The sequence below is a fragment of the Chiloscyllium plagiosum genome, chromosome 13 (assembly GCF_004010195.1).
Source record: "Chiloscyllium plagiosum isolate BGI_BamShark_2017 chromosome 13, ASM401019v2, whole genome shotgun sequence".
NCBI classification, from domain to species: Eukaryota; Metazoa; Chordata; class Chondrichthyes; order Orectolobiformes; family Hemiscylliidae; genus Chiloscyllium; species Chiloscyllium plagiosum.
The window spans coordinates 26,074,952-26,087,441 of NC_057722.1; the positions used below are offsets into that span (position 1 = coordinate 26,074,952).

The 12,490-nt window shown below is 37.0% G+C and overlaps 1 protein-coding gene across 1 annotated transcript; it reads right to left on the reverse strand.

Annotated features, from left to right (window-relative positions):
• Nucleotides 1–448: 448 nt before the first annotated feature.
• kpna4 (karyopherin alpha 4 (importin alpha 3)) lies at nucleotides 449–10,571 on the reverse strand. The gene is made up of 7 exons (XM_043702092.1): nucleotides 10,374–10,571; nucleotides 9,320–9,448; nucleotides 8,381–8,485; nucleotides 7,959–8,030; nucleotides 7,593–7,755; nucleotides 4,247–4,341; nucleotides 449–2,492 (listed from the first exon to the last, which is right to left on the reverse strand). The coding sequence occupies exons 1-7, from the start codon at nucleotides 10,554–10,556 to the stop codon at nucleotides 2,394–2,396; spliced, it is 846 nt and encodes a 281-aa protein (XP_043558027.1). The 5' UTR covers nucleotides 10,557–10,571; the 3' UTR covers nucleotides 449–2,393.
• Between the last annotated feature and the right edge of the window lie 1,919 nt (nucleotides 10,572–12,490).

Below are 12,490 nucleotides of genomic sequence, written 5' to 3' on the forward strand. Positions count from 1 at the left end.
TTTAATAACCAGTTTTATCACTGATCATTGAAAATTCACTGGATACTTCTCCTTCCTGAATAAACTGAAGAAATCTATTATTTTTCAATGCTGGTGACAACCTCAAAATATGCCTTAATGTGCCAGTTTTGGTATAGATGATCATATGTCAGCATGTCTGAAATAGATTAATGCTCACCCACCTATAGTCTGATGTCACCTGTAATTACTGCACTGCCTGACTTGGTGTCAATGTCCAAAGTGTCAAAAATAACAAACAGATGTGCCACATCTAACCCAAACAGAGTTAGATTACTGGGCAGAAGAGTCGTGCAGAGATGAGACATGAAACAAGTTTCTATTGGTTATTTTCACTGGACCCATGAAAAGTTCTCACAGCCACCTCCCTCCAATTGAGAACCCCTGATGTAACACATTAATACTACAATGGAACATCAGGCCACACAGAATAATTTCAAAGTTTATTTTTCTCTAAAACAGATTAGCCTGCACTCTAATGGACAACAGTGTAAGCAAGCTAATTTTATGTTTGTTTCAATTTTTGTCTAGCTTTTAAAGCATGTGTATGACGACAAGGAATGCTTCAAGGGAAAACCAACTAATTTACAAAAGAAATCACAACTACATGTTAATCCAGTCTACAATATTCCAAAATTTTTAAACACAAAATAGGAATCAGGTAATCATTTTCACATTTCCCCTTAGTGACTATTACCTTCGGTTTTAAATACAGTAACACTTGTTCATGCAACACTTGTGCTCTAAGGGAGAAGGCACAGTATTTCCTACAATGAGCCACCTTACCAAGAGGGTAAGCATTTTTTCCTTCTCGAAACAAAATTGATCAATCAGCCAAATTTAGTGTACGAAACCTTCAAAGAACCAACAATCTTCCAGGCTCTTTTCTTTTTTAAAAAGAACTTGCATGGTCTGCATGCAAGCTTCTTGAAACACATCAAACTCTTTTTAAAGTGGCTCAGATGGTTCATGGCTACTTGTATCTAATTTTTAAAAAGTCCTTCCTAAAAGTAGGAAACATATCAAGGGTGTTTTCACATTTGATTATTTCCTCTATACATACTTTTATCATTCCCCTTTAGCAGAAAGTATACACCAAAATTAGTCACAACTGAAATATTTTTAATCCGGAAAAATAACAGGAAAATAGGAAACAAATGTTTATTAACAGCATTTACCCCATGAGGTACGGTGCTATATTCTACACAGGAACTAACTAAAAACGTAGCTAAAATAAATCAGAAGCAGCCATCAATTAATAGATGCATGTGATTTGATTATCTTAGCCAACCTTATTTATCCAAGTTGATGAGCTCCACAACACCGTTGGTGTTTGAGATTCCCTGGACTTAAATTACGACAACCTTTCAATGTTTATAAGCAGCAGAGCATGTATAGGTTTGCTTTCTTCCTCTGCAAAATTTTTGCATGTGAGCAGCTTACTACCATTACATATTTCTTAATTTCTTTCCTGTATTCGTGATTTATATGGAAAGCAACTCACAGCACTTACTGATTTAACTGGTGCAATTGTTAAGTGAGGAACAATTCATAACTACAAATAAAGTACATAAGTAGTATAAACATTAAAAAATTATAATGGCCAAGGTGGAAGTAAAACAAGCAAATGGCATAAGCTGCAAGATTCAACCTAAATTGCCACAGATAAATTATACAATGCACTGCTGCTAAATTGGTTAAATTCTCCAGTGTATGTTAATTATTAATAAAAACAAACTCATTTTGGTGTTTTTCTGGATTTATTCATTAGCCACTTGAAGGCAATCAAGTTTGCATGCGTTCACATACAACATCACGCCCATACACTACTCTCTTCCACACATCACTCCATGACTAGGAGTTTATTTTTATGAGTGAATACAGAGCCCAAGATTTCAAGTAATGAACCTGGCTCCAACAGCACTGAGTCCAGACATTCATACAGTGGGTCCATTCACACAGTGCTTCATAGCAAGGCCTTGACTCGGTCTTCTGACTTGTCGATGTCCCTTTCTTGGTTGATGAAGCTTTGTAGTTATCTTAACTGCTTCATTCCTCTAATTATTCTAGATAACTGAATTTGATCTTGGTTTAGTTACTTCGTGGACATTGACCTTTCTTTGACTCTTAGCCCCTTTCTTTAAAACAACCGAAATTGCATTCACTGTGAAATTTTTTAACATTTTACCACTCTCACGCGCACTCGCACCCACTCGCCAGCTTGACTTCATTTGGGCTTTTCTCGGACACCAAACGCAATCTGCAAAACAGCTCTCCGATTTAATGCAGCAGTGGATCCCACATGAGCCAAGCATGATCGATCAAACCTTCCTTTAGTGCTGCATTATTTCACTTGCTCCAGGAATTATGCCTTTCTAGAATTGGAAGCCCTCTGCTGGAACATTGGTGGATGAGTTGAAGCCAAATGTCCCACCCTGAATTGCTTCTGGAACCAAGGCAGGATCTTCATCAATCTTAAAAGAAAAAGGGAATTATCAACCAAGGCCAAACCTAGCAGTCACAATTTTTTACATTACGTCAGCAGTTAATATCATAAAACAAGTTGGGACAAACACAAAAATGCAAAGGTTTGAAATAACAGAATTCAACTATAAATATTCTGCACTAAGATATTCTGCCATTGGGATAGATAGGAGGAACATGATCTAACTAAAATTAAGGTAAAATTAAATGAGAAATAGAGGAAACAATAAGGAGGGACAGAGGTCTTTGATACAGCAAAAGGGTTTCCATTACACATTTCCAGACAATATTATCTAAGATTGGTGAGACACTTGCAAAATGATTCGAGAGGAATTGACACTATGAAGACAACACTAGATAATGGAGAGGTCCCAGTAGATGATAAACAATGTAATATTGCAGATACATATTCCAAGTGACAAAACAGAAACATAAGCATAGACTATTATTTTGAGTACATTTTATTATAGAATGCAAGTGAATGATTCAGCATAGAATAAGCCCCCTTTGCCAGCCGTTTGAAAGAGCTATTCAATTAGTTTCATACCCCTCCAACCTACAATTTTGTTTCCTTGAAGTATATCAAATTACCACTGAATCTGTCCATCTATCATTTTTGGCAATACACTTATAACCATTCATTATATTAAAAAAAAACCCTCATTTTGCCTTTAATCTTTTACCCATCAGTGCTGGAGGTAATGACTTTGTCCAGTCAATAGAGAATCAGCATAACTGTTGCACTGCCTTTATTGATAAGCCAAAGGTCCCATATGATTTTATAACAGATTTCTCAACCTGTCTGGTCACCAAAGATTTATTTACATATCCCCAATGTTACTGTATCTCATTTAATATTGTATCATTTGGTTTGTACTGCTAAACCTCTTTCTTCTGATCAAATGTACCATTTCCCTACATAAAACGAATCTGCCATGCATCTATTACTTCACGAGGGAATGGAAACGACAGGGTCAGCTGCACAAAGGCAATCTTGAGCTCTGTTGGGCTGAAATCCAAACAATATTTCCTAGCACAATCTAGAACAATGTTGAAGGTTTTTCAGCATGGAGAGGGGGACTTCTCAATTAATCTCACTGTAGGAAAATACCTAGAATTTGACAGATTTTACAAACACAAAATCTGTAATTTGATACAAGCATGAGGGATTTGACTCATTTCTGGATTGCTATTGCCTATCAGTAACGACAAAACAGAGCATGGCATGGTTAGCACTCTGGGTATAGGGCGGTCCCATTGTGGGAACTGGGAGATGTCTGTAAATATTACGTTGTATTTTTAAAGTTGCTTGTGCAGATCGCTGTGTGCGTCTGTGTCACACATAAATAGCATGCATAATCAGATGACATTTTTTAAAGGAATATAACCTTAATGCAGGATCTTAAGGGAGATTTTGTCAATAAAGCTTTTTAAATGATTTGCTGGGTTAACATTTCAAAAGTTTTTTTTATTGCAGTCTGTTAAGATAGGGCTTTCAATTCTAAAATGCTTACATGCTGCCTTTCTGTATACATTTATAATGATAAAGCTCAACATTATAAATGCTGACCAAAAACATGATCAAAACATTCAATAACATCAGCAAGATTTGTGGACAAGCTGCAACATATATTCTGTATTTTAATATTTTAAATTCCTTGATTGGTGGCTAGACTACTGTCTATTGCCCTTCCCTAATTGCATTTGAAAAAGACAGTGGAGTACATGTGCCCCTTATACTTACATCATCTGATGAGAAATACTGGTCAATGATCTCATAAGCCAATTTATAGATGTCCTCGTTTTCATGATGTTGCAACTGTTCAATCTTTTCCAATCCTGAAGAAGATTTGGACAATATTAGCTGTACATTTATACCCGATAATTGTAAAGCATTTTGTATCGTACAACAGAATCAACTTAACTATCCACTCTCCCTGTAAAGATCAACACTCAGAATTTGTATTCATAAACATCAGAGGCATGCAACTTGCACTGAACAATCACAGGCTGTACTCTAATTCAGAGGTCATTAGTATCTCCTGAAATATCACTTATATGATCTCTTACAATGCTCCAATTTTGACTAAATAATTAAATCACAGGTAACTCAGGAAAAACAAAAAGCAAGATTGTCTTTGTATATTAAATGTAGTACAAGTTGACAATTGTTACTAGCTATAGTTCACAGGGTGCTTCCACACAGGTTTTTCCCACTGTACTTCGGCTAGAAACCGCACACATTAGTAAGTCAATGATGTGCGTGCTGCCTCAGCCAAGTTCAGATGGTTGACTAACGTATACCTGAAAGAACTCCTGTGCTGTAAACCAACCATTGAGGCACAGGGACACCCATGCATAATATTACAAAAGATGACAGGCATTGACACATGACAACTGAGAGACAGTTGTCAATATCTGGAGATCTCTGGAAGTTGACTAATGGACAGGCATTGCAAGAGACAAAAAGAAATAAAAGGCCCAGCAAAAAAAGGTGACCAGTCCTGCATTTTCTCAAGCCAAGGTCTTAACCTGCAGTGAATGCAGCAGTGAGTGGCTGCCATGCCAGGATCTGTCCTAAGTCATTGGATAAGGCTTGACAACAGTTAACTAATCAGGCACAAACTGAGAGTTCAACATGCAATGCAGAAAAAAAAACACATTTTCATTTAACATTCCAATATTTCACTTTTTTTGGGATAAGAATTTAAACTGACGGAGTTGCCCATCCTCTCGGGGACATTAAAATTTCACAGTACTTTATGAACAGAAGATTCTGGTAGCGAAGTGAGCATTTACTCATTAAACACTGGTAAAATATCTGCTATTTATGAAAGCTTGCTTGCTTGGCAATTGACTGTCACGTTTCCATACATACGATGCAGCACCTTTAAAAAAATAATAATTTGGCTGAAATGCACTTTGATATGCCAAGCCTGCAAAAGACACCATATAAATACGTATTTTCTTTTAATTATCACATCTCTGTAGCCCACGATTCATTTACTGCATATGGCATGGACTTTAACTTTTATTTTAAACTGTGAATCAGTACTATTTGCTTCTTCCTGTTAATTTAGATCTCTTAGGCCTCAAACCTCAAATCTCTCCCCCACTCTCTCAGTGTCTAGGATACAATGGATGAATAAAGCTACACTGGCTAGAACTTGCTTCAGGAACGAGACCAAAAGTTGTCATTTATATATAAGACGAAAGTGAAGACTACAGATGCTGGAGATCAGAGTCTAGAGTGTGGTGCTGGAAAAGCACAGCAGGTCAGGCAGCATCCGAGAAGCAGGAAAATCAACGTTTTGGCCAAAAGCCCTTCATCAGAAACGTTTTCGTCAGAATTCCTAATGAAGGGCTTTTGGCGGAAACGTCAATTTTCTTGCTCCCCGGATGTTGCTTGACCTGCTGTGCTCTTCCAGCACTCTCTTGATTTACATATCACAAGACTAGAGGTGAAGGGCAATGCTAATGGATAGCAATGCATGGTGCTGCTGCATAGTCATCGCATCAGAGTTGTACAGCACAGAAACAAACCCTTTAGTCCAACTCGAACAAGCCGAAGAGATATCCTAAACTAATCTAGTCCCATTTGCCAGCATGTGGCCCATATCACTCTAAACCCTTCCTATTCATATACCCTCCAGATGCCTTTTAAATGGTGTAATTGTACCAGCCACCACCATTTTGAGGATGTTACTTAACCCGTCCAATACCACTTGCACAACCTGCGAGTCTTTCACGGTTAGCAGATTACAGAATGGAGGGACTATTTTTTGTTGGATCAGGTATGTAACCTAAAGAAATTTTGTAACTGTCAGTTCCACATCATTTTTGCCTTTTACAAAACAGTAATGAGAAAACATTTATACAAAGCAATATTCACAAGTTGGAACCCAAAGTTACAAATTTAAAAACTTTATTCTACCAACAGTTTAAATTAACTTGATGTGCTTGAAAATGTCAGCTGTTTTTCCTAAATGTACAAGTTCTTGCGTACCTGCTCTTTCCTGCCACTAATGGTTAGGTTACTTATTGCTCAAGCAGCTCCATTGCAGATACACACCACTCTCTGCATGACAAAGTTGCCCCTTAGACCTCTTAAATCTCTCTCTCATGTTAAACCTATGCCCTATAATTTTAGACTCGCCCTGCACCTGGGGAAAAGACCTTGGCTGCTATTCCATCCAAGCCCCTCATGATTTTATAAATCTATCAGGTCATGCCCAATTCTCTGACATTCCAGGGAAATTAGCTCCAGCATTTCCCTATTGCTCAAACCTTCCAACCCTGGTAACGTTCTTATAAATTTTTTCTGAACCCTTTCAAGTCTCACAACACCCTTCCTATAGCAGGGAGACCAGAATTGTGCACAGAATTCCAACAGTGGCTGTACCAATATCTTATACAGCTGCAACATAGGTCTTAACTCTAATACCCAATGCAGTCACCAATAAAGACAAGCTTACCAAATGCCTTTTTCACTATCCTACCTACTTGCGAGTTCATTTTCAAAGAACTATGAACCTGCCCTCCAAGCTCTTTGTTTAGCAACACTCCCCAGGACCTTACCACTAAATTCAACAAACTATTTAGTTAGAGAAGGATTAAACCCCTGAAAAAAAACCAAGACAGTTCATAAAGCCACAGCTGGTCAGAGACTGAGGAGTAAATTGCCATCAATAATACAACACCATTGCAGGAATAAAATGCTCATTATAATTAAGTATACCACAGCACAATGCTCAAACAACTATTCATTTATTTTCAAGTTAAAACTAGGATGGGCAGAGAGACAAGAGTACAAAGCTTTTCTAAATTATTATTAATTTTGCAATTAAGTCAGTTGGCCTCTAAGGCCAAATATATGGACAAAATTCTTCAACCCAGGTGTGCACCTACTCAAAATTCTCAGTTTTTTTCACACACAATCCCAAAGACTTGGGTAACTGAAAATAAACTCTACATAGGGGAAGTCTGAATAAAGTATTAATCAAAGCTGCAACATGAACTTAATGTTTAGTCAAGAGTCAAAATCTCTACAAGTACTGCAATATAGAGGATTAAGATAATTTTATTCTTACCACCACATTCTTCAATCAGACTAGCTATTGTTTCTGCTTCATCATCTGCCATTTTGAGGATGTTACTTAACCCGTCCAATACCACTTGCACAACCTGCGAATCTTTCACGGTTAGCAGATTACAGAATGGAGGGACTACTTTTTGTTGGATCAGGTATGCAACCTAAAGAAATTTTGTAACTGTCAGTTCCACATCGTTTTTGCCTTTTATAAAACAGTAATGAGAAAACATTTATACAAAACAATATTCACAAATTGGAACCAAAGTTACAAATTTAAAAACTTTATTCTACCAACAGTTTAAATTAACTTGATGTGGCTTGAAAATGTCAGCTGTTTTTCCTAAATGTACAAGTTCTTGCGTACCTGCTCTTTCCTGCCACTAATGGTTAGGTTACTTATTGCCCAAGCAGCTTCTTTCTGAGTACCAAAATCACCCTAGGGAGGAAGAAAACGTTGAGTCAGTTTTAGCTTACTTAACACAAAAAAGTAAAACTGATTTACTATTAAGAATCTTGAGAGACTGTTTTACCATGTATGGACCCGGGAATATTCTTTTCCACACAAACTCCAAGAAGTCCAGATTACTATGTTTAACACAGCACTTTTCTCATGAAATTTGTTTTTGCATTTCTTGTGAATTTTCCACTTTGAATAGGATTGAAAATATGAAATGATTCTGGCATTCTCCCTTTATGTTGAATTTAATATTTACTTAAAAAAATTCAAAAATAAAACTAAAACATTTTGCTGCAAAAAGCAAAAAAAAATCAAGTTTAATTGCCCACCTTATCTAAGAGGTGTATAATCATTGGAACAAGGTTTGCATCAATCACTGCTTGCACCTGCTGTTGGTTTCCAGCTGTGATATTGGATAGGAACCACACAGCCTCCTGTACAATTAACAAACAGAAAGGAGGTCAAGAGAAAGCACGAGTGCATTGACTATTTACAAATAACATTTGCCTTTGAGTTCTCATTTTCAGGCTTATGGACTGTAAGAATCAGGCACTTAAGTTACTAATATTAGCAGATTCACTATTGAAAGTATCTTTTAGAGTATGTATGAGCTACGGAACCAATGTTCCAAAACAATGTTGATTATAAAAGTTCAAGATCCTACTTGGATATATATTTTTAAATGCTAATTCTTGTTGGATCAGCTGACAGGGTCACACAAATGCCACCCTGTTGGAGAATTCTGGCATAACCAAGCTGGCAAAATGGACTGTGAGAGGCTCTAATCATCAGCAAAATCACACATAGGCCCCTTAAAATTAACTGTGATTGCCATCAGATGCACTTCAGTTTCAGCACTGATGTTAATAAATGAAATCAGATCCATATTGCCAGCCATACATATATACATATACACACACACACACCCCACAACCTTCCCCCCTGCCCCACCACCTTCCCCCGACCCACTACCCCCTCCCTCCACTGTAAGACATTGAGCTCTTGAAATTCTTACTTCTTATATTGGTTACCATTAAATATTTCTAACTTTTTGCAGATTTTTAAATATTGCTTACCATTGACAAATAACCACCTTAAAAATACCCCAACTCTTCCAGACACACAAAGCCAATAATCTCCATTTCATCATTTCCAACGGAATAGTGTGAATGTTAACCACTCTTAATCATTAGGAACAAAGCAACTGTAGATGTGCAAAACAGGAAGAAGGGATTTGCCAAGCAGAAAAGAATCCTTAAGTATCTTACCTTATTGATCTTCTCTTTAGGATGTGTCAGCAATCCTGGGAAATGAGAAAGAGCTTCGCAGTTCAGGACTACTTGTGTTTGCTCATCAGTACCAGTTACAATGTTTCCCACGGCTCGCAAAGCTGCAGTCTGGGCAAACATCAGTATTTTGTTAAACCATAAATGCACATAGAAATTACTTTTATCCAACTTGTTAAATTGCCCATAGTGCCCAAACCTGAGCATTTACAAAATACTTATTACTGGGCAAGCTAAATCAAACGTATATATTCACAAAAATAGTACACATTCACTGAAACTAATAATATTTTGTTAAATTAATTCTAATGTCCATCATTTTCCAATGTTTGATAAATAGAATCTTCATTTAAAATTATAGGTACATAGTTAGCTTCATTGCACCATTGTCAACAGCGACCCAGATTTACAATCATGAATCTGGACAGTCACACTGATGTCAATTATATTTTGCAAGACTAAACTCAAAGACAATGACTTTTCTGTTAAGAATGTTGTCAGAAACACACTGGCTAACATGTTTTATTGATATTTTCTAATCAACTTGCTCAATGACATTACAACACAGCTCTGGAGAAGGTGGGATTTTATTATGCTCTGTAGTATAGGAGAAAGTGAGGACTGCAGATACCTGAGTTTAAGATAAAATGGAGGTCAGAGTTAGAATTCTGCTTACAGAGAGCTGGGTTACATGGATGGTGGTTGGAGGGCGACGATGGAGAAGGCGAGGAGGCAGGGTGAGGGTGACAACAGAGAAGGGGAGGGGGAGACCAGGTAGCAACTAAATCTTGTACAAACTCCAGGCTATGAGACCACACGACTCAACTGTGGGACTCCAAATACTTACCGCACACATCCTCTCCAAAGCATAACAGAAATAATGATCAAAAACTGAAATCAACTTATTATTCCACATGGTTGGGTGCTCATCTTTAAACTTCTGATAAATAACGTTGCAAATATATAAATCTAAGATTTCATTTAAAATAAAATGCTGAGAGAAAAAAATTCACAGCTCAGATAATTATATTCTTACCTGGACTTTAACTTCCTGATGGCTGAGTAGGGGCACCAAATGAGGAACTATCCCTGAATCGATAACCATCTGAATCTGCTCATTTCCAGCATCTGTTAGATAGGACAGGGCCCAAACAGTGTCCACTAAAATCTGAAGTTCACAACAACAAACATTTAGTATAAACACCATGAAAACCACCATTACGAATCCTTCACTTTTAAATTCTGTGGGATGTGGAAAATGGAGTGTGACAGGAGGCTAGTAAATTATTCCTTAGGCACAAGAAATGTTTTATTCACTGCACACCAGGTAAATGCATCACCAATTTACAAAAGAAAATGCAGCCATTTATAAAGTATTGAAACTTTTATTTGTTTGCAATGTCAACAGCGACCCAGATTTACAATCATGAATCTTGACAGTCACACTGATGTCAATTATATTTTGCAAGACTGAACTCAGACAATGACTTTTCTGTTAAGAATGTTATCAGAAACACACTGGCTAACATCGAGGGCCAAAGGGCCTGTACTGCACTGTATTCTTCTATGTTCTAAGTATTCTGTTTACACCAGTCGTGTTCCCAGTTATGGTTTAGTGACAGTTCAATTCCAATTTCATCTTCAAATTATAAATTAGTATCAGTTTATGGAGTGAAGACAATGGCAGGGAATAAAGCTAAGCACATAAGTTGGGAAGGGTGTCAAAAAAAAGCTGCATTTTCTTCCCTTATACTGCATAGATTTCTTTATAAAAAATATTTCTTACGTTTGACTACAAATGAAGAAAACTGCCCCCAAAGAAAATGGATCTTAATCAGAGCAGTGTCAGGCAGAAGGACAGACTTGGCGATAAACTAGAAAAGGTTAAAAGGGTGCTGCAAGTATCTGCAGGAAAAATATGAGAACAATTCAAGTGTTGTGTGTCTACTGAAGAGAATTTTTGTTTTTAATTCCTTCACAAAATGAGGATATCTATTGTCCAGGAACTATTACCCATCCCCAGTTGGAGTCAACCACATTGGTTGTGGATCTGGAGTCACATGTAGGCCAGACCAGACAAGAATGGCAGTTTCCTTCCTGAAGGACTTTAGTGAACCAGATAGGTTTGCTAACAATCGAGAATAAATTCATACTCACAACTACACTCCTAATTCCAGTTTTTACTGAATTCAAATTCCACCAGCTGCGGTGGCAGAATTCAAACCATGAACGAGGACATTATCTGGTTCTCTGGATTAATAATCTAGCAATTATATCTAAGGTCATCACCTTCCCTGATGCAAACAAAGTGATAGGAGGGAAATCATTCAGAGACAAATGGACACAGATTGCAATGGGAATAATGGATGGGAAAAACAAGAATGAGCAATTGGGATGAGAACAGAGCAATCCAATAGCAAATTTTGGTAATTTCCAACTACAGCTGTTATCGCCTGCTTCTTTCAAACCAACATCTGCCACCCAAAAAGATAAAGAAATAGAAGAGTAATGATAAAGCGACACAGGATGTAAGAGAAATGAAGGCCTTCATTGCTGCTCCTCAGATGCTGCCTGACCTGCTGTGCTTTTCCAGCACCACTCTAATCTAGACTCTGATCTTCAGCATCTGCAGTCCTCACTTTTACATAGTATATGCAATATCATAGGACTCTGTCGAGTTGAATATTAATAATTCAAGTACACTCCAAATATCCAATATTTATTATGGTCTTTCAATTTGTATCTGGAAAATTTGAGTTAGTGATGAAAATGCTTTTATTAATTTTCATAAAAATTACAAAATAGACCATTTAGCTTTACAACAATGCTTAAATGAGCAACATTGATTCACCCAGACCCTAAAAACCTGAATCACTTTACATCATCCATCTAACATATTAAATGCATCATGATCTGTACAGTATTCATTGGATTTCATAAACAATTCTCAAAAACTTCTGTAAAATGTACAATTAATCTCAGCATTATAGTTGGGTCAATTCATTGCCTCATTCCTTCAACATTTTAAACACTTCAGTAAAATTATTCCTTAACTCTTCCAAAGGGAAAAAGTAATGTCTCAAGTCCTTTATCACACCAAGCCACAGCTAAATTAATCAGCATGAGTTTTGCTCCGATCTTTTGGGTGAGCAT

What these genes read in the sequence shown, in the direction of transcription:
- kpna4 (XM_043702092.1), bottom strand. Translation starts at nt 10,556, where the DNA reads ATGGTGGTTTTCATGGTGTTTATACTAAATGTTTGTTGTTGTGAACTT. An exon ending in CTAAAGAGAAGATCAATAAG is followed by an intron (nt 8,486 to 9,319) that starts GTAAGATACTTA and finishes TTAATTGTACAG; the next exon opens with GAGGCTGTGTGGTTCCTATC. An exon ending in AGTATTTCTCATCAGATGAT is followed by an intron (nt 2,493 to 4,246) that starts GTAAGTATAAGG and finishes TTTTCTTTTAAG; the next exon opens with ATTGATGAAGATCCTGCCTT.